The sequence below is a fragment of the Aquarana catesbeiana genome, linkage group LG12, assembly GCF_042186555.1.
Source record: "Aquarana catesbeiana isolate 2022-GZ linkage group LG12, ASM4218655v1, whole genome shotgun sequence".
NCBI lineage: Eukaryota > Metazoa > Chordata > Amphibia > Anura > Ranidae > Aquarana > Aquarana catesbeiana.
The window spans coordinates 5,258,151-5,282,662 of NC_133335.1; the positions used below are offsets into that span (position 1 = coordinate 5,258,151).

Genomic DNA, 24,512 nt, shown 5'->3' on the forward strand with positions numbered 1-24,512 from the left:
GTTGGAAATCTCAGCTGATGAGGAGCAAGGAGAGATCCTCTTTGTTCTTTGGTGTGGGTCTTTTAGATACGCTTGCCAACGAACTGCATGGCAGGTCAACATATGTCTGGTCAAGCATGTGGTACCCAAGCGGGAGATATTTTGGCCACGCGAGATACGCTTGAGACATATGTTGCAAATAGCAGCGGTGCGATCTGATGCACTCGTCTCAAAAAAGGCCCACACCAAAGAACTTTTTGAATAACGCGCAGAGACTGCAGCGCCCTGCACATGTGGAGCTTTGGGGTGTGATGCAGTCAATGTGCTGCCCTTAGGCTGGCCCCTGGAGGGCATCCTGCCTCGTTGGTGATGTGCTGCCGCCTCCTCCTTCTCCTCCTCCTCCTCCTCCTCTCTCCTATCAGGCACCCACGTTGAGTCAGTGACCTCATCATCCCCTCCCTCCTCATCACTGGAGCAAACCTGGCAGTATGCTGCAGCAGGGGGAGCATGACTGCCAGATTGCTGTCCTTCTTGGGCACCCCCTCTGTCCGCGCTCATGTTACTGCCTTCATCGAGCTCAGTATCGTCATCAGAGCCTTCCAAACGCTGGGCATCCTCCTGGAGCATGTACCCAACACTGTGGTCAAACAGTTCGAGGGAATCCTCATGAGGACATGGTGGAGCTAGGGAAGGAGTCACTGATGACATTGAGCTGAGGGAAGAGGCCGCTGCTTTGCCAGACAAAGCACCCTGGGCATGGGTGAGAGAGGATGAGGAGGATGAGGACGGCTTGGTCATCCACTCGACCAAGTCTTCCGCATGTTGCGGCTCAACATGGCCAGCTGCCGAAAAAAAGGCCAAGCGTGTCCCATGGCCACGTGCTGATGAGGATGCACCGTCTCCACGACCAGCACTAGACACAGAGCCTGCTTGCCCTCTCTTATTGGCTTGTGACTGTCTGCCTCTCCTTCTTGGCCTTCCAGACATACTAATGGCCTGTAGCTGCACTAAGCTGGGATAGAACACCTGTAATTTTCTTCAAGTAGCTTTATATACTGTAACCAGACAAGCCTGCCTGTCAGTAGGAAGATAAGAGGAACGGATCTAGCTGAACACTGTGAGCAGGACGCACTGTACTAAATGTAAATAGTCTAGCTGCCTGACCGTGGTACTAATAGGATCAAATAGAACACCTGTAATTTTCTTCAGGTAGCTTTATATACTGTAACCAGACAAGCCTGCCTGTCATTAGGAAGATAACAGGAACGGATCTAGCTGTACACTGTGAGCAGGACGCACTGTACTAAATGTAAATAGTCTAGCTGCCTGACCGTGGTACTAATAGGATCAAATAGAACACCTGTAATTTTCTTCAGGTAGCTTTATATACTGTAACCAGACAAGCCTGCCTGTCAGTAGGAAGATAACAGGAACGGATCTAGCTGTACACTGTGAGCAGGACGCACTGTACTAAATGTAAATAGTCTAGCTGCCTGACCGTGGTACTAATAGGATCAAATAGAACACCTGTAATTTTCTTCAGGTAGCTTTATATACTGTAACCAGACAAGCCTGCCTGTCAGTAGGAAGATAACAGGAACAGATCTAGCTGTACACTGTGAGCAGGACGCACTGTACTAAATGTAAATAGTCTAGCTGCCTGACCGTGGTACTAATAGGATCAAATAGAACACCTGTAATTTTCTTCAGGTAGCTTTATATACTGTAACCAGACAAGCCTGCCTGTCAGTAGGAAGATAACAGGAACGGATCTAGCTGAACACTGTGAGCAGGACGCACTGTACTAAATGTAAATAGTCTAGCTGCCTGACCGTGGTACTAATAGGATCAAATAGAACACCTGTAATTTTCTTCAGGTAGCTTTATATACTGTAACCAGACAAGCCTGCCGGTCAGTAGGAATTTAACAGGAACGGATCTAGCTGAACACTGTGAGCAGGACGCACTGCACTAAATGTAAATAGCAGGAACGGATCTAGCTGAACACTGTGAGCAGGACGCACTGCATTAAATGTAAATAGTCTAGATAGAAGATAACAGGAACAGATCTAGCTAAACTGAATACAGTGTATATATATATATGCAACACCTGGGATGCATATATATACACAATACACTGTAAGTGCAGCTAACTGACTGACTGTTCTGCCTAATCTATCTAACTCAAATCAAATGACACTGTCTCTCTCTCTCTCTATCTCTCAGCACACCGGAACACACACTACACAGGGCCGCCGTGCAGGCGGCCTTATATAGTGTGGGGTGTGTACTAAATCCCCTGAGCCATAATTGGCCAAAGCCACCCTGGCTTTGGCCAATTACAGCTCTCTCTACTGACAGCGCTGTGATTGGCCAAGCATGCGGGTCATAGTGCATGCTTGGCCAATCATCAGCCAGCAATGCACTGCGATGCCGCAGTGAATTATGGGCCGTGACGCGCCACACGAATTTAGCGCGAACGGCCCATAACGTTCGCAATTCGGCGAACGATCGAACAGCCGATGTTCGAGTCGAACATGGGTTCGACTCGAACACGAAGCTCATCCCTAATAGTGACTGCTTCACAATGTTGTGTGTATATATTGTGTGTTGTCTCATGCTGTTTTGTACTGGTTGCTGTGCTGGTTTGGGGTGGGGCTGTATTCCAATGTTCTATTGTGTCTGTCTCCCTTGGATCACAGGATGTGTATCTCTATGGAGGGAGGGGGGATTCCTCCAGCACCCCCCTGCTGATAAGACTGTGTACTGATGAGAAGTTTGAACACACCTGACCTGTGTGTTTATTGTCAATGGACGGTTTAACCCGCCCTCTTTTCCAAGGGTGGGGGGAAAGAGTATCTGAATTATTTTATCTGTTGTGTCCATGTGTAAAAATAAATGAGTTGATTCCTGCTTGACCCTCAAGACAGAGCCTTGTCTCATATTTGGGGGAGAATAATTTGTATGGGTTCCTTGTTCGGCTGATTGAAGTTTCATACCTTTCATACTCGGGGTGTTGTTACAGGGGTCCCACCATGAACCTGACTTGGACCTCATGCGCGCACTTTATTAACTCATTCCACTTTCCCATACCATGCGGATATGCTGTGGGTCTCTGTAATACTGGTTCAGTCCTAATACCTTCAGATTACCAACTGATAGGGAGGGAGCCAGACCACTGACCCCCCTCGCTACCAGAGGACCCTCCGCCATGCCAGTTACCTTGTATTAGTTACTGGTTACCATTTGTGACCACATGCCTTCTCTAGCTTGTCTTACTGAGTGAACCTTTTGTAGTTGCTTTGATTCATACCTCACATGTGCGTCACTGACCCTTGTACTTAAAACCGTCATGCACTCTTTTAAATAGCTTCAGACCAGGCTTAAAACAGTTGATGCAACTTTACTGAACATTTGTGGAGAAGTCCAACATGTACATTCTAGTACAACATACCCTGTCTGACTCAACTAAGCTGTCCAGACGTACCTCAACAAGGTGGTAGTCCATAATTGTCGTCCTCCAAGGCTTGGCAATTCTCCGGGCTTCTGGTACCTTCTGATGGACTGCTGGGCGCAGAAATTCTCTCTGTGCACCAGTGTTCCACTTTCCCGCTACCACATCACCCTCTACTATGCCAGATACCTTTTACTCGTTACTAGTTACCCGTGGTGACCACATCCCTTCTCCTGCTTGTAGTACTGAGTGGACCTTTTCTAGTGGCTTTGTTTCATACCTCACATGCGCTTCACTGACCCTTGTACTTGAAACCATCATGCACTCTAAATTACTTCAGACCAGGCTTAAAGCAGTTGATGCAACTTTACTGAACATTTGTGGAGAAGTCCAACATGTACACTCCAGTACAACATACCCTTTCTGACTCATCTAAGCTGTCCAGACGTACCTCAACAAGGTGGTAGTCCATAATTGTCATCCTCCAAGGCTTGGCAATTCTCCAGTCTCCCAGTACCTCCTGATGGACTGCTGGGTGCAGAAATTCTCTCAGTGCACCAGTGTTCCACTTTCTCGTATCATGCAGATATGCTGTGGGTCTCTGTAATGCTGCTCCATTCCTAATACACTCAGATTACCAACTGCTGGGAAGGGAGCCAGACAACTGATCCCCCTCTGTACCAGAGGACCCTCTACCATACCAGGTACCTTTTACCAGGTACTGGTTACCCATAGTAACCACATCCCTTCTCCTACTTGTCTTACTGAGTTAACCTTTTGTAGTGGCTTTGCTTTATACCCCACATGTGCTTCACTGACCCTTGTACTTGAAACCATCATGCACTTTTTTAAATAGCTTCAGACCAGGCTTAAAACAGTTGATGCAAATTTACTGAACATTTGTGGAGAAGTCCAACTTGAACATTCCAGTACAACATACTTTGTCTGACTCAACTAAGCTGTCCATGCGTACCTCAACAAGGTGGTAGTCCATAATTGGCATCCTCCAGGGCTTGGCAATCCTCTGGTCTCCCAGTATGGACTGCTGGGCGCAGCAATTCTCTCAGTGCACCATGATAGCCATGTCATCTCTGGGAATGGGGGCATGGAACCCAACCTTCCCCTTCTATTTATATCACAGAGCAGTTAATTAGGGTCCAAAAAAGCTCAGGAACTGAGATGCTAACAGTTAATAACCCCTTCCCCAACCGGGACAAGCCAACTGTCTAGCTAATACACTGTAGGCAACCTGCCTACGTATCAGCTCCTGATAAACCACTTCAAAACATTAGTGTCTGTATTGATCTCCACATCTTGACTCTCTCATCTCTTGGCACTTCTTGGGACCCAGTTGGGGCTCCAATGGGCTGTAGAAAACTGCCACATATCTAAGGCTGAGTTCACACTGGCATTAAAAGCAGGCATTTGAGGGGCATTAAAAACACCCCTGAAACACCTATGCAAATGATACAATGGACAGCACACAGTGTTGTTCACATTATAAAAACATAAAGCCTTAGCATCGCTTCGCTTCAAAATTTAAGTCTCATGTCGAGTCAGGAGGTGTTTGAAGCCTTTCTCACCTCCTATTCAAGTCCATGGTAATGCGCCACAACCACACTGGCATATGGTTGTGGTGCATTTGTAGCACGGTTGTGGTGCATTAGTACAATGAGAATTTTAGCTGGTTGTTAAGAAGCAGGCCGGGAAGCTGGCCGCCGTGTCCTTAACAACCAATGACTCATCAGCTGTCAAAGGATTTCCCGCTGACAGCTGAAAGAAAAAAAATGGAGGTAAAAGAAAAAAAATTATCCCCCCAAAATCCATAACAGACCCTTATCCAAGCATGCAGCCTGGCAGGTCAGGAAAGGGGAGGGGGTGGGGGAGCGACCCCTCAACATGGGGGGGGGTGGGTGATTTGGGGTGGGAGGGCATCTTGTCATGATGTTGATGTCAACAAGGCCCTCTTCCCAACAACCCTGGCCAGTGGTTGTGGGGGTCTGTGGACAGGGGGCTTATCGGAATCTGGAAGGCAATCTGAAAGGCACCACCATGTGAATTAGTGTGGGGTATTGTACCCCTACCCATTCACACAAAAAAAAGAAGTGTAGTGTTACAAAAAACAAAGTGACGGTTTTTGACAAGTCCTTTATTATTTGAAGAATGTCCCCCGTCATAGCTCCAACAAGTCTTCTTTCTCAGGTCTTTTCCTTGTTCTGATGTCTTTTTCCTCCGGTCTTTTCCCTCCGCTGTCTCCTCCTTCTGGTGATATCTTCTCCCTCTGTCAGTGTCGTTGTCTTTTCCTTCTTCTCTTGCTCGTTCCCCCGCTTTCCTGACCTGCCGAGCTGCATGCTTAGATAATGGTCTGGTATGGATTTTGGGGACCCCCCACAATGTTTTTTCTTTCATTTTTTTTGGTGTGGGGTTTCCCCCCAGTCCATATCAGACCCAAATGGCCTGATGTGGACTGGGGGGGAAGAACCCCACTCCGTTTTCTTTAAACCGGCATTTGTGTTTTGTACGGTATTTGAAGATCTGTGACAAATCTATGATTGAGAATGTGTCTTAGAGCAAATGTTCTCCAATTTGTAGCCCTCCTTAGACATGAAAAAGTGGAAGTGACCTGCTGGAGGCGATGTCACCTACTTACCAAGATAAAGAAGAAGGACCATCGGTCATGATGAATCTTCCTCTTCCCAAACACCAATGTGATTGAGTAAACATAGAGGACCGTGGCCATGCCGTAACCCACAATTTCCACAATCTGCAAACAAAAACATAACTGTGACGTAACAAACGTAATCCAAATCCACACACATTGGACAAATGTAGAATCGTCATGATATTATTGTAGCCTGGGACCATCGTAAACCTGACCTTCCCTTCAGTCTTGCACAGTTGTACGGGCTCCCCGATACAGGCTGATATTTGCATAACTCCTTACAAGGAGGAGCACATTGCCTGCATCAGGACTGAAGGTTCTTGAGAGGAATACTAAGGCAGGGTACTGTAAAAATTTCAGAAAGCTATGTATAGTACCCTGCTGGCCCCTCCCACCAGCCATGATCTGCCTGCACTGAGACAAGCACAGGGACCCAGTGATGACATCATTGTTTTGGACCAGCTTCTAATGATAACGATGATGGATCAGGCCTGAACAATATGTGTTAGCAAAGTCTTCATGCAGACCAACACGCCCCCTGCTCAGGCAGACCTATTGCTGTGCATTCAGAAAAGTTCATAATTCTTGCCGATTGGAGAGCTCTGGATATAACTCAGCAGAAGGCGTGTTGGACCTCTCCAGAGAGACCACTCCTTCCACACAGAGAGCATGAGTCTTTCTCTGAAGCTGCTTACAAGGGAAAGGCTTTTCTAACCAGGCTGTGGCTGATTTCGAAAAAAAAAAAAAATCAACTGTAAGACTTTGCTCACCTTTTGTTTTGATTCACCTGGAAGGTATTCAGATTATTTAAAATGAAAAGTCCTGTTGGGTTTTAAATAATACAGGTTCCTTTCACATGGGCTGTCCGTTCAGGTCCGTCCACCTGTCAGTTTTTCAGGCGGACCTGATCGGACCCTGCAGTCTCTTCTATAGCGCAGCGGATGTCCGCTAACACCCCCCGCCATCAGATCCTGCCTACAAAAACCAAGACAGATGGTGGTCCAATTTGCCATCCGTCTGGCGAATCAGAAAGGATCGGATGGAAATGGACAGGTGGTTTGTTTCCATCAGATTTCCCCATAGAGAAGAGCAAGACCGTGTCCGTGTCCGCTCTGAATAGCAGAGCGGACACGGACCTGCAGAGCGAGCACTGACCTGTCATCCGCCTGCTCAGCGGGGATCAGCAGAGCGATCCCCCCGCTGAGCAAGTGGATTCCACTACACGGAGGCGCCCGTGTGAAAAGGGCCATCAGATTCCAGAGGTTCAGCTAAATGCATGGCTGTGAAAAGCTGAGCGATAATACTCACAAGCAGCACCGCGTGAAAGAACGACAGATGGACGGGATGGCCGAACGCAAACAGGATGGCAACCATCAGGAAAAGAAGGAACCAATAGACGGCAATGTCCACCAGGGCTTGTCCAAACCAGTACGCGGATGGGAAAAGGCCGGAAATACGCAACTGGGAGCGAGCTTTGATCTGGAAGGAGAAAGAATCTGTGGTTGTGATCATGACCAACATACATAAAAGCTGGACCTTCAATAAACAGCTGAGCTTCATTCACAAACTTCTGTCAGATTCTGTTGGTTCTTTGTGGCCTCAAGGAGGGAAAGGTTTTTCCTCACTTCCTGTCCTAGTGACAACAAGAGAAAAACTCTGAGATGGAAGCAGGTGACATTAAAAACAATCGTAATCTTTTAGCAGTGAAGGAAGTAAAGGAAAATTTCTTTCGGCAATTAACCCTGATAGGAGTTCTTCCCATCAGACTATGCTAGGGTTGATCCCATTAGTAAGTCAGTTGGAAGCATACTGGAAAAAACATTGGGGTTTATTTACTAAAGCTAGAGAGGGTAAAATTAGTCACAATTCTGCAGAGAAACCAATAAGCTTCTAACCCCAGCTTGTTTAATTAAGCTTTTGCAATAAAACCTGGAAGCTGATTTGTTTCTCTGCAGAATTGTGACTAATCTTGCCCTCTCTAGCTTTAGTAAATAAACCCCACTGACACAAATTTATAAGTTAAAGTAAACCTGAATTTAAAAAGTGAAGAGACAGCAAGTCTCACCAGACCTTGAGTGAGATTCGGTGATGTCACTACTGTGCTGCTCACTGTTCTCCTTGCTGGAGAGGAAGCTTTACCTGATGACCTGCAGGGCAAGGATCTCCCTGCTTCCAATCTATCCTTTAGGAGATTTGGTGATGTCACTTAGGGCCGGGACAAGGGGTGGGCAGAAGGTGTGGCTGCTCTGGGCATGTTAGGTGAGGGCCCCCAAGGACATTGGGGGAGGGTGGGAATTTGTGTTAGAAGGGGAAATTTGGGGGGGCGGCAGGGGGTAAGTATTCTAAAAGGGTACATTTGGGGGGATACTAAGAGTGGTGACATAGGGGGATTTGTGTTGGGAGGGGGGATGGGGGGGAAGAAAATTTGTGCTAGAAGGGGGGATTTGAAGGTGACTTGTGCTGGGAGAGGGACTAGAAGGGGAAATTTTAGGGGTAGAGGTTTTGTGCTAGGAGGGGTGATTTTTTGGGGGGGGCATTTGAGCTGGGGGGATTTGGGGGATGGGTGGCAAAGATTTGTGCTGAGAGGGGAGATTTCAGCAGAGGGGCGGATTTGTACTGGGAGGAGGGGGAATTTATACTTGGGGCTAAGCATGCAGATTAGTGCAGTTTTTGTGGGGGGGATTTTTGCTGACACACAATGCTCATACATTTTGGGCGGGTGCAGTTTGGCATGTTCGCTCTGGACACTACATGATCCGGCACTACTTTGCTGCTCACTGTTCTTGCTGGAGAGGAAGTTGTACCTGAGGACCGGCAGTGCTAGTGTCACCCTGTTTCCAAGCCTGGTCGTCTCAGGAGATTTGGTGGTGCCACTACTGTGCTGTTTACTGTTCTCCTTGCTGGAGAGGAAGCTTTACCTGAGGACCGTCAGTGCAAGGATCTCCCTGCTTCCAAGCCTGGTAGTTTAAGGAGATTTGGCAAAGTCACTACACTTCTACAAACTGTTCTTGCTGGAGAGGAAGCCATACCTGAGAACCTGCAGTGCAAAGATATCCCTGCTCCCAAGCTTGGCAACTTCAGGAGGTTTGGAGTGAGATTTGGTGATGTCACTTCTGTGCTGTGATGTACCTGAGGACCTGCAGTGCAAGGATTTTCCTGCTTCCAAGCCTAGTAGTCTAAGGTATTTTGGTGATTTCACTACTCTGCTGCTCACTGCTCTTGCCGGAGAGGAAGCTGTACCTGGGGACCAGCAGTACTAAGATCTCCCTGTTTCCAAGCCTGGTAGTCTCAGGAGATTTGGTGATGTCACTACTGTGCTGCTCACTGTTCTCCTTGCTGGAGAGGAATTTGTACCTTAGGACTTACAGTGCAAAGATCTCCCTGTTGCTAAGTCTGGTAGTCTCTGGAAATTTGGTGATGTCACTACTGTACTGCTCATTGTACTCTTTGCTGAATAGGAAGCTGTACCTGAGGACCTAGAGAGCAAGGATCTTCCGGATTCTGTTTTATCCATTCTGTGATCTTTGAAGTCATCAGATAACCATCAGTATTCTGGGGGCAGCTCTGACATGAGGAGCAAAGTGCTGTCTCTAGCAACATGGATATCTCCACACAGACACAGAACAGGGCATTGTAAGTCAGTACTGGAGAAATGGTCAGCTACTGGAAGCCCACAGGTATTACTGGTGATTAGTCCTTTGCCCTCCCTTCCCTTTTTGGACTCCCAAAGTAGAGATCCACTTTAAATCGAAACCAGACAACACATTACATTAGCAATAAAGTACTATAGCCTATACCAGTGGCCTCCAAACAACAGCCCTTTGCTTGCCTTCATCCGGCCCTTGTGGCACTATTCCAATCACTGATACAAGACACTATTCTGCCAGCTGACATCAACAATGGGGCACCATTTCTCCCATTGATACCAATAATACCAACAATGGGGCACTATTCTTCCCCCAATTACCAAATGTGTTGATGTTGATGTGTTGAAATTTCCACTCCACTGGCCACAGTCTGGCCCCTCTAAAGTCTGAAGGAAAATAAACTGGCCCTTTGTTTAGAAAGTTTGAAGACCCCTGGCCTATACTAACCTTCATATCCTGCATGCTGGTCATTGCAAAGAAGGGGGCAAGTCCAGACGCAATAATCATAAACGTCACTCCTATGTAGAATGTCCCATAAAGCCTGTACTCCTCAAAGTCCTGGTGACAGAAAAAATATTTTTTAAGGATGACTATAGGTTAAACATGCCCCCCATCCATTCCAGCAGTCTTCCCCGTGTGGCCCTACCCTCCTACTGCACAGCCAACAAATGTGCCCTTATTCCTCTTCCCACTATGCACAGGGGCCCCATTCATTCCTGGGGGAGAGCCCTACTCATGGTGGCCTCCAGCCATTCAGCTCACCCATAGGATGAGTAGGAAGAGGAGCCATTTTCTGTTTCCCGTGCAAAAGCTCATCAGGGGCTGGCCAGCGAAAATCGAGATCAGAGGAGATAAACATATTTTAAAAAAATACGGGGATAATTTGTGACAGTTGTGCTAAAGCTTGTGGTATTTATACAGTGATTTGTTTTTAGGCTTGCCCCCCCCCCCCCGTGTGTTGTAACTTATACTTCCTTCCATATTGATACCAGTTATCCAGATTATTCTTGCTGCAGACCCCCCCCCCCATACTCCAGGCTTTTCCCGAGAACTAGTGCACTGAAATTATAACTAGAGATCCATTGTCTGTATGCAAGTTGTATAATAAATTTGACACAATGGGGGAAATTAGTAAAGGGTGGTGCAGGCCTTATTCTTGTGCCACCCTTCTAACCTGAGAAAAAGGAACAAATCCCAAGCCCAAGTACAAAAAAGGGCAAAAAACACCTTTAAAACGTAGGACTGACCTGCTGTGTGAACTATGCTGTGTCTGTGACCAACACAGCACAGAGAGCAGTTCAGCTGGAGCTGTATGATACTTATCAGTGGTGGCTGACGGTAATTTTTTTTTTTTGGGGGGGTGGCAGCAAACAGTGCACCCACAGCCACCCCTCCCCAGTCTGTTGGGTCACCTGCAGCACCCTGTGGGTCGTTTGGGTCACTTACACAAAATACCCCCCCCAAGTCCTTTGGATACAAGTCCTGCACTTACCCCATCTTTGGTGTGGGCAACGCTTCCCTCCGGGCGGCAGTCTCGTCTACCTCCTCGGCATCATGGAGGCTCTGCCTCTCCTCCTTCCTCCTCCTAGGCCTATGGGCTCGCTTCTCCTTTTAGCCAATCGGCAAACTGGTCTCAGGATCCACTTCCTGATTGGCCTGGGAGGAGAATCAGAGTGACAATAGCGAATATTTATTCGCTATTGTCACACAACTGGGTGGGCTCAGGGCGCAGTGCTCTTTTTTAAAACCAATTAGAGCCTCCGGCTCTAATCGCTTGCTTAAAAAAAAAAAAAAAAACACATGCGTCAGGCGCTCTACATGTAGATTAGGGAATAAAATAGGAAGAAATTCTGGACAGCCGCACTCCAAAAATTGCCTTTTATTAAAAAAACAGGATCAAAAATACATGCCACAGCAGAACGGACAGAAAAACTGACGCGTTTCACACTATAGCTATGATTAAAGCGGGGGTCCACCTATCTATCGTTTTTTTTTTTTTGAGTTCATTCACAAACTTTTCTTCTCAGCATTACATACTCACATATTGTGGGTAATATGTCCGCCTGTGTCAGATTTCGTCGGAAAGAATAACTTATATTATTCACTGCAGGCGGTTTCCATCTTCATTGTGGGCATTTGAAGCCCACAAGCATTTATTTCCTGGATGCGGTGAATGCTGTGCTCCCAGCATTCACCGCTCGTTCCCGCACATGCTCAGTGGCATCCTGGGAAGCCTGAGACTAGCTCCCAGGAGTCTGGGAGAGGCTAGAAACACGCCTACTCCCACAGGAGGAGAACCAGGAAGTGCAAAGAAGAATAGAAAAATAAAAGGTAATTACGGCGATTTTAATTTTTTTAAACGGCATGTCAGCATCTAGGCAAGGAAGAGAATACATACAGATATTGTTCAAAATTTGGGTGGAACCCCACTTTAAGCACTGTTTATAGTGTGAAACGTGTCAGATTTTCTGCCCGTTCTGCTGTGGCATGTATTTTTGATCCTGTTTTTTGAATAAAAGGCAATTTTTGGAGTCCGGCTGTCCAGAATTTCTTTCTATTTTATTGCCATATGCATTGCTAGCACCTGTGGCTTCTAAACTAGAGGAGAGGTTTTATCCCATTTTTGGCTGACCCACCTGGAGTGGTGATATTCCCTTCCCTATGTAGATTAGGGAGCCGGACGCATGCATGGATGGGGGGGGGGCAGGTGCCTGTGCGCCCTGTATTATGGGCCGCCACTGCTACTGATCCTTCTGCCCGACCCAAATTCCCTCCCTCACCCCGTCTGCTCAGTTGAGTGCAGGAGGGGGGAGGAGAAGGGCAGCAAACTCATATAGTGTAATCACTGCATGGGCAGAGAGCGGGAGGTGAGCGGTCTGCTACTCACATCCTGCATGGCAGGCCCCTGGCAAGGATATGCGTATCTACTGAAAACGGACACATTCCTCCTGATAATAATAGAGCAGACTCTGTGCCAGTTTCTATGACACAAAAGTAAAGCAGGTTGCTAGAAATGTCAAGTAAATTTAGTTTTTTTTGGGTCTCCTTTATAATCAGTGGATCAGTGTGTAATTATTTCGGGCTGTTCTAGTTTTCACTGGCTGGAGGCTCAACTGCTTTCCCCTGCCTTCTAGTGGATTTTAGAATAAAGTGGGCTGGAAGGGGCAGACCCACAGCCTGAAAATTCATGTGATCTCGGCCAATCCCTGTGGGAGGAAGCCCAGTAGGTGGATGGGTGTGTGCATAAATCGTCTGCAGCCTGGAGCAGCAGGGTTCTTGTACAGAAGGAGATGACGTTCCCAGCCTAAAGGTCTGCTCCCCTTTCTGGAGAGTGCAGCTGAAGTTTTTACAAGTGTTCATCAAGGTTCCAGTTCAGCCAGAGCTTGGGGCAGTGGCGGCTGTTTTTTTCTTTGGGGGGGGGGGGGGGCATACAATGCATCCACAGCCAACCTCCCCCCCCGGTCGGGTCTTCATCCCGGCACTTTCCCCATCAATGGCACTATTGTCATACAACCAGGTGGGCCCCGAGCTCACCCTTTTTTTAAGCCAATTAGAGCCTCTGGCTCTAAATCACGTGCTTCAAAAAAAAAAACCTATTGGAATTCATGCGTCCGGCGCCCCGCATGTAGATTAGGGGGTCGGACGCATGGATTGGGGGGCGACGCCCCTTATGGACTGGCCGCCACTAGCTTGGGGGCCTGTTCTAGTGATTATCAAGTTCCCAGTTGTTTCAGAGCTGAGGGGGGGGGGGGCTGTTCTAGTGATCATCCAGTTCCCAGATGTGTCATAGCTCAGTTCCAGCAAGATCCAGTAAAATAGCCCCCCCCTCGTTCTATTGGATCTTGCTGGAGCGGAGTTCATGGGAGAAATGTCTGGCTGATATGGAAAGGAGACATCAAAGTATCCAGGAACATTTGTGAGCACAGACCTATATGTAGGATCCTAGTGGCTGTGCGCTGTTTCTATCCCTTGTGCATCAGCGCCGGAGCTTGCTTAAAGTGAGACATTTCCTATGGTGCCTCTATATCGCTGTCTCTCAGTTGCTTGCAGATGGGGTGCAGCACAGTGGTGCAGCAATAATACACTCAGTCCCAGTGCAATGAAAGGATTTGTATTAAAATAATGCAGGGACAGTTCACAAATAACTTGGTGGGAAGGCAGCCCAAGCGGGAACACTCACAGTTCCAATAGCGTGTAGACAAAGCAGAATGCAGCTGAACCCAGAGCATCTGGTCGTCTTGTGCCCAAAAGCACAGTTGTCCAGAGAGATGGCGAGCCCTAAATTTTACCTCCCCGTCAGGAACCTTTCCCTGCCCCTACTTTTGTCCCTACCAGGCGGAACACCTGTCCCTACTCTACCAACTCGCAAATGTGCACCAAAGCTCTGAGCCAGGGCCTTTAAAAGGCTCTGCCTGACCCAAGATGGCCACCAGAGTCACATGGAGCAGCATCATCCAATGGGATAGCCTCCGCTGTGACCCAGGAAACCATAGAGGAACCCTGTTCCTCCTGATTTCCTCTCCACCTGCAGTGGAGAAAGTAAACTGCGCCTGCCTACATGCTGCTAGAGGGACTGTATGAAGACATTTGATAAAGTGAGAAGTGTCCTTACGTTTTTGCATAGTGTTATTGAAATATCCCACAGCCTCCCTTCACCCTATGAAAGTTTAACTTACAATAAAGCATCAAAAATATACTTGTAGACTGCTCATTGAGCCAGAAGAGTGACTGTTAGAGGGTGCCTGTCCGCTACTACACCAGTGTGGGAAAAAGAACCTGGGATAAAAAAATCAGCTTCCCCTTTTGGGGGTGAGCGCTACACAGGTACTCACAGGCATGATGCGGTCATTCCATACTCTTATCCTCTCCGTGGAGTTATAGGCCCTCATAAAGGCATTACTGATAATATTAACCAATACCGGGAGGATATTGTGTGCTCGGGGGTTTCCGATTATTTTGTACCCATAGCCCTAAAAAAAGAAAAAATAAAAGCAGAAAAGTGATACCATACAAAATAAATGATATATTGAGCAGAATCATTTTGGACTTGTGAATGCCTTAACCGTCTGCTTAATGTGTGCCAACACTGGAACTCAAGTCTAGGAATTGTAGAGGTCAAGGCCAAATAAACTTATTTCATGCATTTTCATCAATACAATTGAAATAAGAGTGTATGTATAGCCGTGTATAGTTTTGGATAGAGTAGGGCAGCGTTGAAACCCCTATTAGGTTATCTTTTGCTGTCTGTATCCTGCTGGGGAGATCTTCCCTAATGTCTTGTGTTTGAGCCGCATTAGAAAGTGAGAGGACCAGGACCAAATAGAAAGGGTGAAAATCATCAGTGGGAACACAGACAGTAATACAACTTGAGAGAGGCTCTCACCCTTATCTACCCCATCCAAAACTAATAAGAAATGCTTTGTCAACAGTGGGGTGCTATTGGAGTACATACACTATATTACCATAAGTATTGGGACACCTGCCTTTACACGCACATGAACTTTAATGGCCTCCCAGTCTTAGTCCGTAGGGTTCAATATTGAGTTGTCCCACCCTTTGCAGCTATAACAGCTTCAACTCTTCTGGGAAGGCCGTCCACAAGGTTTAGGAGGGTGTCTATGGGAATGTTTGACCATTCTTCCAGAAGAGCACTTGTGGTGTCAGGCACTGATGTTGGATGTGAAGGCCTGGCTCGCAGTCTCAGCTTGAATTCATCCCAAAGGTGTTCTATGGGGTTGAGGTCAGGACTCTTTGCAGGCCAGTCAAGTTCCTCCACCCCAAACTCGCTCATCCGTGTCTTTATGGACCTTACTTTGTGCACTGGTCTAAATCATTTGGTGGAGGGGGGATTATGGTGTGGGGTTGTTTTTTCAGGGGTTAGGTTTGGCCCCTTAGTTCCAGTGCAAGGAACTCTTAAGGCGTCAGCATACCAAGACATTTTGGACAATTTCATGCTCCCAACATTGTGGGAACAGTTTGGGGACGGCCCCTTCCTGTTCCAACATGACTGCCCACCAGTGCACAAAGCAAGGTCCATAAAGACATGGATGACCAAATTTGGAGTGGAGGAACTTGGCTGGCCTGCTCAGAGTCCTGACTTCAACCAGATAGAACATCTTTGGTATGAAATAGATCGGAGATTGCGAGCCAGGCCTTTTTGTCCAACATCAGTGCCTGACCTCACAAATTGACAAAAATTCCCACAGGCACCTGCCAAAATCTTGTGGAAGCCTTCCCAGAAGAGTGGAGGATGTTTAAGCCACAAAGGGGGAAACTCCATTTTAATAGCCATGGGGTGAAGGGGGGGGGGGACTCTATATTAATGGACATAGAGGGAGGAAGTGGGGAGCAACTGCATAAAAATTGCCATGGTTTTTGGAACAGGATGTCCAACAAGCTCATATAGGTGTGATGGTTGGAGTTACACATACTACAGCCATATATTGTATAACATATTAGATTATAGATTAGTGATAGATTGGTGATAATGTTATTAGTACTCAGCACAGTGATGTGTCAGTGATGTATACATCAGGAGTATGGTAAGATAACAGTCCTGTTGGGTTATTTTCAGTATCCTTAGTGGTGGAGAAATGTTACTTTGTAAGAATTTTTCATTACCGCGTTGTTGCCTCGTGTGATCTCGATAGCGCCGTTGTAGGCCGTAGTGTTTTCATCATATGGACCATCCACAACATCCACGGCGATATCTTGAGCCATGACACCATGGACAATAGTTTCAATGGGGAGACCTATGTGGAGACATACTGGAAGTCACCATTATGGAAGGTTATAATACAGGGGGTCCCCGGGTTACAAACAAGTTAGGGACTGTAGGTTTGTTCTTAAGTTGAATCTGTTTGTAAGTCGGAACAGGTACATTTTTTAAGTGTAGCTCCAGCCAAAAAAACTATTTTTAAGCATTTTGGATAACATAGGAAAGGGTTATCACCCCTGTAACATTTGTTTTGCTGTGTGTGCTCCTGTTCAGAAGATTTCACCTCACTTTCTGTCCCAATGACAATTGGATTTTGAAAATTTTGGGTTGTTGTGGAAACAAGCCTTGGTGATAATGCATCAGTGGAGGTACCTTTATCCCATAATAGCTCTTACAGGAGTGAATTTCCCTTCCTACGGGTAGATTTCCTCTCACTTCCTGTTGTCTCCCTCCGTTTGTAAGTAGGAGTCGTTTGTAAGTCGGATGTTTGTAACTAGGGGACCCCCTGTATAGGTACAAGGAAGCTTAGTAACATGTACGGATTAGTAGTAAAAACATTCTCAGGCGGTTGCAGGGATGACTCCTATAGCTGGAAATGTGTTTTACTCTTTGTTAATATTGTTGCAGATTTTCTATGCCTAAAGATCAATGGATAAAAAATATTTGCCGTGTGGAAGCCCCAAGCATTCACACAGTTGTCACAAATAATTGCCGTAATGTGAGTAATATCTTTATTTCCGATGATCGCCAGCTCCATCTACAGCCCTGGCCAAAAGTTTTGAGAATGACACACATATTAAGTTTGCTGCTTCCGTTTTTATGATGCCAATTTGCACATACTTCAGAATGTTATGAAGAGTGATCAGATTGCAAAATTGCAATTAATTGCAAAGTCCCTCTTTGCCATGAAAATTAACTTACGGTAGTTCCAAAAAAACATTTCCACTGAATTTGTGAAGAAAGCTTCATGGTGCCCAAGAAAGTCCAGCAAGCGCCAGGACCGTCTCCTACACTTGATTCAGCTGCGGGATCGGGGGAGCACCAGTGCAGATCTTGCTCAAGAATGGCAGCAGACAGGTGTGAGTAAATTGGCACGCACAGTGAGGAGAAGACTTTTGGAGGATGGCCTGGTGTCAAGAAGGGCAGCAAAGAAGCCACTTCTCTCCAGGAAAAACATCAGGGACAGACTGATATTCTGCAAAAGGTACAGGGATTGGACTGCTGAGGACTGGGGCTATTTCTCAGCCAAGGGAGTGGGCTCACTCATAATTTTGCCTAAGAACACCGCCATAAATAAAGAATGATACAATAACATGCTCCAAGAGCAACTTCTCCCAACCATCCAAGAACAGTTTGGTGAGGAACAATGCGTTTTCCAGCATGATGGAGCAGCTTGCCATAAGGCAAAAGTGATTACCAAGTGGCTTAGGGAACAAAATATTAAAATTTTGGGTCCATGGCCAGGAAACTGCCCAGACCTTAATCCCATTGAGAACTGGTGGTCAACTAATACAACCACCAAGCTCCTCATTCACTCCCTTTTTATCTCTCGCTTCGACACCTTGTAACTTCCATCTCATAGGCCTACCTCTCCATAGGCTATCCCCTCCTCAGTCTATCATGAATGCTTCTTCCAGATTCATCTACCTTACCAACCATTCAGTGTCCGCCAATTCCTACACTGGCTCCCGATTGCCCAGTGAATTAAATTCAAAGTACTAACTACAACATACAAAGCCATTCACAACTCTGCCCCAGCTACATCACCAACCTTGTCTCCAAATATCAATCAAACCCCCCTCTCTGCTCCTCTCAAGGCCTCCTGCTCTCAAGTTCCCTTGTCTTCTCTCTCTACCTCAGCTATCTCCTCCTCTGGCTGCCTTCAGGAGATCCCTAAAAAACTAATCTCTTCAGGAAAGCCTATCACACCTCTAACTAATCTTTTATCACTTCCATCAGCTCAGTCCCCGCAGTTAGAACCTTTTGTACCACTTTTCCAACCCTATTGGATTGTAAGCTCTTCTGAGCAGGGCCCTCTTAACCCTCTTGTATTTTATTGTATTGTAACTTTATTGTCTCCATTTATATTGTAAAGCACTGCGTAAACTGTTGGCACCATATAAATCCTGTATAATAGTAACAATAATCTATAAGAGAATGGAGCTGGGTGACAGGAAGATCCAACTATAACACACACATGTTGGACTTCCATCATCAGTGGCCCACTAATGGTGGAAGAGAGAAAATGCCAGAGCAGAAGAAGATGGCAGTGACAAGGTGGAGCATGGACCACCCAATCTAAGTCACTAAAACGTGCAACATATCTGCACATTATAGCAAAAGTTCTGGAAACTGCTGCTTCAGTCCTGCTTTAAGACTGAGAACGTTTTTGATTTACCAAAGTAAATATTTAAGCTTAGAGTGCTGAAAACTGAAAATGACATCCCCTTTTGGTTTTGTACCGGTGGTGTTGACGAGCAGAAGATTGGAGTAATATCTGTGGGCCCGATCTCCGGGTCTTCGGAAGTAATAGCGTGGAGTCAGTTCCCAGGTGTTTATGGAGTGGAGACTCTTCATCAGTATGGTGGTGATAACCAGGGGCAGGATAAACAATACCAGCAAAAGAAGTCTGAAATTCAATATAGCATGTTACATGCATATTAGATTAAGGACAAGTTATTTTCATTCCAACATGGCATTTGGCATGTTTTTGGCAGTAATCTGCTACTTGAAGACCCAACTTCCCAACTCCACCCATCAGATAATATAAAAGACTATATACAGTATCTTAGGAGAACTGTATACTGAATGGCCAAAAGTATGGGGTCATTCCTCCAAATTATAGAGTTCAGGTGTCTCCAGTGAAGGGTCCTGTTAATACTCCATCATACAAAGACTGTGTAGGCAATTGTGCTCTTTCAACCTTGCAGTAACAGTTTGGTGAAAACCCTTTTCTGTTCCACCATTTCTGTGTTCTGTGCCACCCCCCCCCCCCCCCATACAAAGCCAGCTCCATAAAGATATGGTTTGACCAGTTTGGTGTAGTGAACCTTGAGTGACCTACACAGAACTCTGTCTTTAACCCAACTTAATAACTTTTGGATTCATGGGAATGCCAAATGCAAGCCATGTCTTATGTATACAACACCAGCTTCATATAAACATGGTTTGACCAGCTTGGTGCAGAGGAACTCAAGTGTCCTGCACAGAGCCCTGACCTCAACCCTACTCAACACCTTTGGGTTGAGTTGGATAGCCAAATGCAAGCCAGGTCTTCTGTATTCAATGGCAGTTCCATAAAAACATGGTTTGACCAGTACAGCGTGGAAACCATGAGCGGCTTCTAGAGATCCCTGACCTCAACCCTACTGAACATCTTGGGGCGCTAATTGCAAGCCAGATCTTCTGTGTACAAAGCCAGCTCAAAAAAGACATGGTTTGACCAGTTTGATGTGGAGAAACTCAAGTGTACTGCACAGAGCCCTGTGGAGGAACCTGGTATCTCCTACATATACTATGTTGGGAGTTTGGAACAGAGCTGGTCTTAAATTCTTGCCTCTGTTCTGATAAAGCTACACCTAGGTTCAGAGAGCATACACAGTGAAAAAATTGTCGAACACCATCTGACACCACTTCCCCTCAATATCTAGAATTTTATACATGGATTAACTCTCTATACCATACCACGGTCCTGCCATACCAGAGATTCCCAGAAACCGATTACATCACCTACATGGATCGAAAGCCTTTCACGTCACGGATAAGATTCAAGTATCGGATCCTCGCCACGGCCAACACCTGTTGTCTCCATAATGCCAGTCCACTGATGGTGGGGATACTGGAGTCAGACATCAGAAGGATCGAATCCTCTGGCTCTGAGGAGAAGTGATCCTGGTCCTCTTGCTCATTTTGCTCATGGGCAAAAACACCGTAATCTGGTTATTGAAAATGAGAAAAGTAAAATTTGGCATGCTGAACATAGACAGCAAAACTTTAATTGCATAGATCTTCTTTTGGTGCATTTTGTTGTCATTAATCGCCATGATAATATAGTCCTTGTTACTGTGTTGCTAGCAACTCTGACCTCAAGCTTGGCCTTGGAATGCGGTTAACCCTAACAATGAACTTCTCTGGTTTGGCTCCTTTTGGTTTGTTAACCACTTCAATACCGGGCACTTTCACTTTCTTCCTGCCCAGGCCAATTTTCAGATTTCAGGGCTGTTGGACTTTGAATGACAATTGCCCAATCATCCAACACTTACCCAATTTAAAATTTTTGAATTTTTTTTTAGATAGATGGAGCTTTCTTTTGGTTTTTAATCACCACTGGGTGTTTTAATTTTTGCTAAACAAATGATAAAAGACCAAAAATGTAAAAAAAAAAGTTTTTTTTAGTTTCTGTTTAAAAAATTTAGCAAATAAGTAAGTGTTCTTCATCACTAATGTGCGCTGAAGAGGCTGCACTGATGGGAAACACTGATAGGAGGCACTAATAGGTGGCACTGATAGGCTGCACTTATAGGCACTACTGATAGGAGGCAGTGATAGGCTGCACTGATGAGCAACACTGATAGGAGGCACTAATAGACAGCACTGATAGGCTGCACTGATGGGCAACACTGATAGGAGACACTGATCAATGGCACCGATAGGCTGCACTGATAGGAGGAACTAATAGGCGGCACTGATAGGCTGCACTGATGGGCAACACTGATAGGAGGCACTGATAGGCTGCACTGATGGACAACACTGATAGGAGGCACTAATAGGTGGCACTGATAGGCTGCACTGATAGGAGGAACTGCTAGGTGGCACTGATAATCAGAGCACTAATTATTAGTGCCAATGATATGCTGACATGTTTTCTGGTTAACGGCTCTCCTTTCTTCCCACAGACACAGCATGTGAGGAGAGGACTGCCAATAGCCGGCAAGTCTGTTTACATGTGATCAGCTGTGATTGGCCCTTTACCCCGATCTGTGATAAGCTGTGATTGGCCCTTTACCCTGATCTGTGATAAGCTGTGATTGGCCCTTTACCCCGATCTGTGATAAGCTGTGATTGGCCCTTTACCCTGATCTGTGATCAGCTGTGATTGGCCCTTTACCCCGATCTATGATCAAGCTGTGTCCGACAGGAGGCGCACAGGGGGCCGAGTTCTGGGATGATGTCTATGGACGCACTGCCAGAACTGGGCGACCGTGCAGTAGCCATCTTTTGGCTATAGTGTGGTCAGCAAGTGGTTACATATATCATCGATAATGTTTTTTATACCCGTTTGATAAGTGAAAAAAAAAGAAAAATGCGTTGGGCCTGCCAGAAATCCAGTGAGCTCTCCGCCTCTGATGAGCTGTAATCTCAAGTTGTATGTTTTATCTGTCGTGTCTCTGTGAACTACAAAATATCTGTCCCCATGTTATAGAAGAAGAGATGGGGGATATGTTATTATTCCTGTCCTACAAAGATACAAAGCTGCTCCTCCGGAGATCAAGTAGAGTAAATGTTGTCCCCCTAGGACAAGTGTGTTACTGGCAGGATCACCAGATGACAATAAAATTAAAAAACCCTGAAAAAGAAAACTGATACGGCCACCGCATCTGAGAATTGATAAACGTTTGCAGAATTTCAGACAGAACTGCCGGATTGAGAAAACATAAAAACGTCGCTCACCTCCTTTTTCGATCTCGGCCTCGCCTTCCAATTTCAGGAATACATCGTCCAGAGTAGTAATAGAGACTCCGTAACTTACAATGTCTTGTCCCACATGTCCCTCCAGGTCAGAGAACAAAGCTGCAAACACCAGACCAATGTTAAAGGAGAACTTCAAGATATAAAAATGAAAAGGACAGTAGGAGGTTAGTGTAATCAATGAATTACATTTCCCTCCATGCTGTCTTTTCTAACATACGGATCATATAAATATGACTGGAAATTTACAGAATCCTGATCACTACACTTCCTGCTTCCTTATTCTGTTATTTTTATTAATTCACTGCAAATGAATGCCACAGGCTTCCATTTTATGCCCTCAAGATCATGACATGATCCCCGTACCTGGGAAGGCATCCATGTTCTGGAATGGCAGGGTGAACATCAAATCCTCCACATTCTGTGTGCTGAGTTTGGCACTGGAGACGTGCTGCTTTATGAGGGATGTCATGGCCTCTGTGTCACATGAGGGGGTCACCTGCATCCTGGTAGCCCAACAAAAGACAAAGTAAGTATAATGGTATTAGGTAAAAATCATAACTAAACCAAATCTCCAGTTTTGAGGGACATGGATCCTTCATATGGGCCTACATGATATTCCTTTAAAGCTGGAAATGTTAGACTTAGTCTTTTAAAGGGCCACCTGATCTACCAGACATTACGGTTTAATGGCACAACAATGGTGGATGGGTAGTGTGTGGCAAATTTTTTTTTTCCTTTGTATTAGCCACATTGACCCACAGCATCCAAATTTATGCTTTTCTATAAACCCAACCAGGCTATGTCTTCTATACTTGTAATGTAGTATAGTACCTGGTGGCTCCAGGCAGCTAAACCTTTCTTGAAGATTCAATTAGGAGGCCTTTTGTGTTCGTGCCACAATCTAGATGTTAGAGGAGTTGTCTGGTGAATCCTAACCCTTCCTTGAAGGTTCAGGTTGAGACCCTTCTTGTTTGCACCACAGCCTAAATGTTAGAGGAGTTGTTTGTTGAATCCTAACCCTTCCATGTACTTTGGATATGAAGCCCCTTTGTGAAAGCGTTAAAGTCTTGATGGTAGAGAAGTTGTTTGGTGAATCTTAACCCTTCTTTGAAATTTCAAGTATGAGACCCTTTGTGTTTGTACCACAGTCTAGATGTTAGAGGAGTAGCATTGTGAATCCTAACCCTTCCTTGATGGTTCATGTAATAGGCTCCTTGCATTTGCACTGCATTCTAGACGTTAGAGGAGTTGTTTGGTGAATCCTAACCCTTCCTTGTAGGGTCATGTATGAGGTCCTTTGTGTTGACACCTAAGTCTAAATATTAGGGGAGTTGTTTGTTGAGTCCCAACCCTTCCTTGAAGGTTCATGTACGAGAGACTCTTTCTGTTGGCACCACAGTCTAGATGTTAGAGGAATTGTTGGGTAAACCCTAACCCTTCTTGTAGGTTCAGATATGGGACACCATAGTCTACATGTTAAAGGAGTTGTTTGTTGAATCCTAACCCTTTCTTGTAGGTTCACATATGAGACCCTTTGTGTTTGCACCACAGTCTAGATGTTAGAGAGGTCGTTTGGTAAATCCTAACCCTTCCTTGAAATGTATTTTCTTCTCAAAGATTTACATGCAGGTTTAGCTCTCCGTGTTCACCTCAAGTGATAGCCAATGCCCCATTTTCGCTTTAGGAAAAAAGAGGTACCAACGCATTTCAGCCTCCCATTGGAGAGCACAGCCTTACGGTCTGAAACCAAATGAGAAGATAAAGGTCAGACATGGATAAGAATTTCCAACAAGCTAAAACGTTTTGCATGCTGTGAGAAGCAAGTCTGGGTGTTGGAAGTATTTACCATCTACCTCTAGTACAGCCACACCATCAGTTTATTACACTAAATTGATGCATTGGTTACATAGATTTTAAACAATACCCTTTTGTTGTAGCTCTAGCCAAAATGATAGTCAAGGTCACAAGTTTTAAGGAAAACACTTGATCATGTGAACTTTTACAGCAAGCACCACCATGCTGATTGGCTTCAGAATATTTGAGCTTGGGCCATTTATTGGGATCTAAGAAAGAACATGTGTACTCTTGAGTCCTTTTTTAAAAAGGTATTTTTCTTGAAGGCTCCAAGCATTTAAACTACAACAGAAAGATGGAGGTCAAAATATTTGAGCACTGCACCTGCAAGGATGTCGGCTTCGTCCATGAACTGCGTGCTGAATAAGGTGACGTGGCCAACTTTGCGCTCTTTAAGAACAGACCATACACGGTGCCTGGAGAAGGGGTCAAGGCCAGCCGTCGGTTCATCAAGCAACAGAATCTAAAAGGAAGGGTAGTTTTAAAAACAGAAGAGATGTTTGTGAA

At 45.7% G+C, this 24,512-nt stretch overlaps 1 protein-coding gene across 2 annotated transcripts in view; it reads right to left on the reverse strand.

Moving 5' to 3' along the window:
- The window catches only part of LOC141113849 (ABC-type organic anion transporter ABCA8-like), an 85,723-nt gene that overhangs the window by 25,422 nt on the left and 35,789 nt on the right, over nucleotides 1-24,512 (reverse strand). For both annotated transcript variants that reach the window (XM_073607169.1, XM_073607168.1), the window contains 11 exons: nucleotides 24,330-24,468; nucleotides 23,801-23,891; nucleotides 22,515-22,654; nucleotides 22,131-22,250; nucleotides 20,194-20,395; nucleotides 18,923-19,089; nucleotides 16,364-16,494; nucleotides 14,575-14,712; nucleotides 10,190-10,300; nucleotides 7,404-7,574; nucleotides 6,084-6,197 (listed from right to left, as the gene is read on the reverse strand). In XM_073607169.1, coding sequence (XP_073463270.1) covers nucleotides 6,084-6,197; nucleotides 7,404-7,574; nucleotides 10,190-10,300; nucleotides 14,575-14,712; nucleotides 16,364-16,494; nucleotides 18,923-19,089; nucleotides 20,194-20,395; nucleotides 22,131-22,250; nucleotides 22,515-22,654; nucleotides 23,801-23,891; nucleotides 24,330-24,468 — 1,524 coding nt within the window. The remainder of the gene's footprint in view (nucleotides 1-6,083; nucleotides 6,198-7,403; nucleotides 7,575-10,189; nucleotides 10,301-14,574; nucleotides 14,713-16,363; nucleotides 16,495-18,922; nucleotides 19,090-20,193; nucleotides 20,396-22,130; nucleotides 22,251-22,514; nucleotides 22,655-23,800; nucleotides 23,892-24,329; nucleotides 24,469-24,512) is intronic.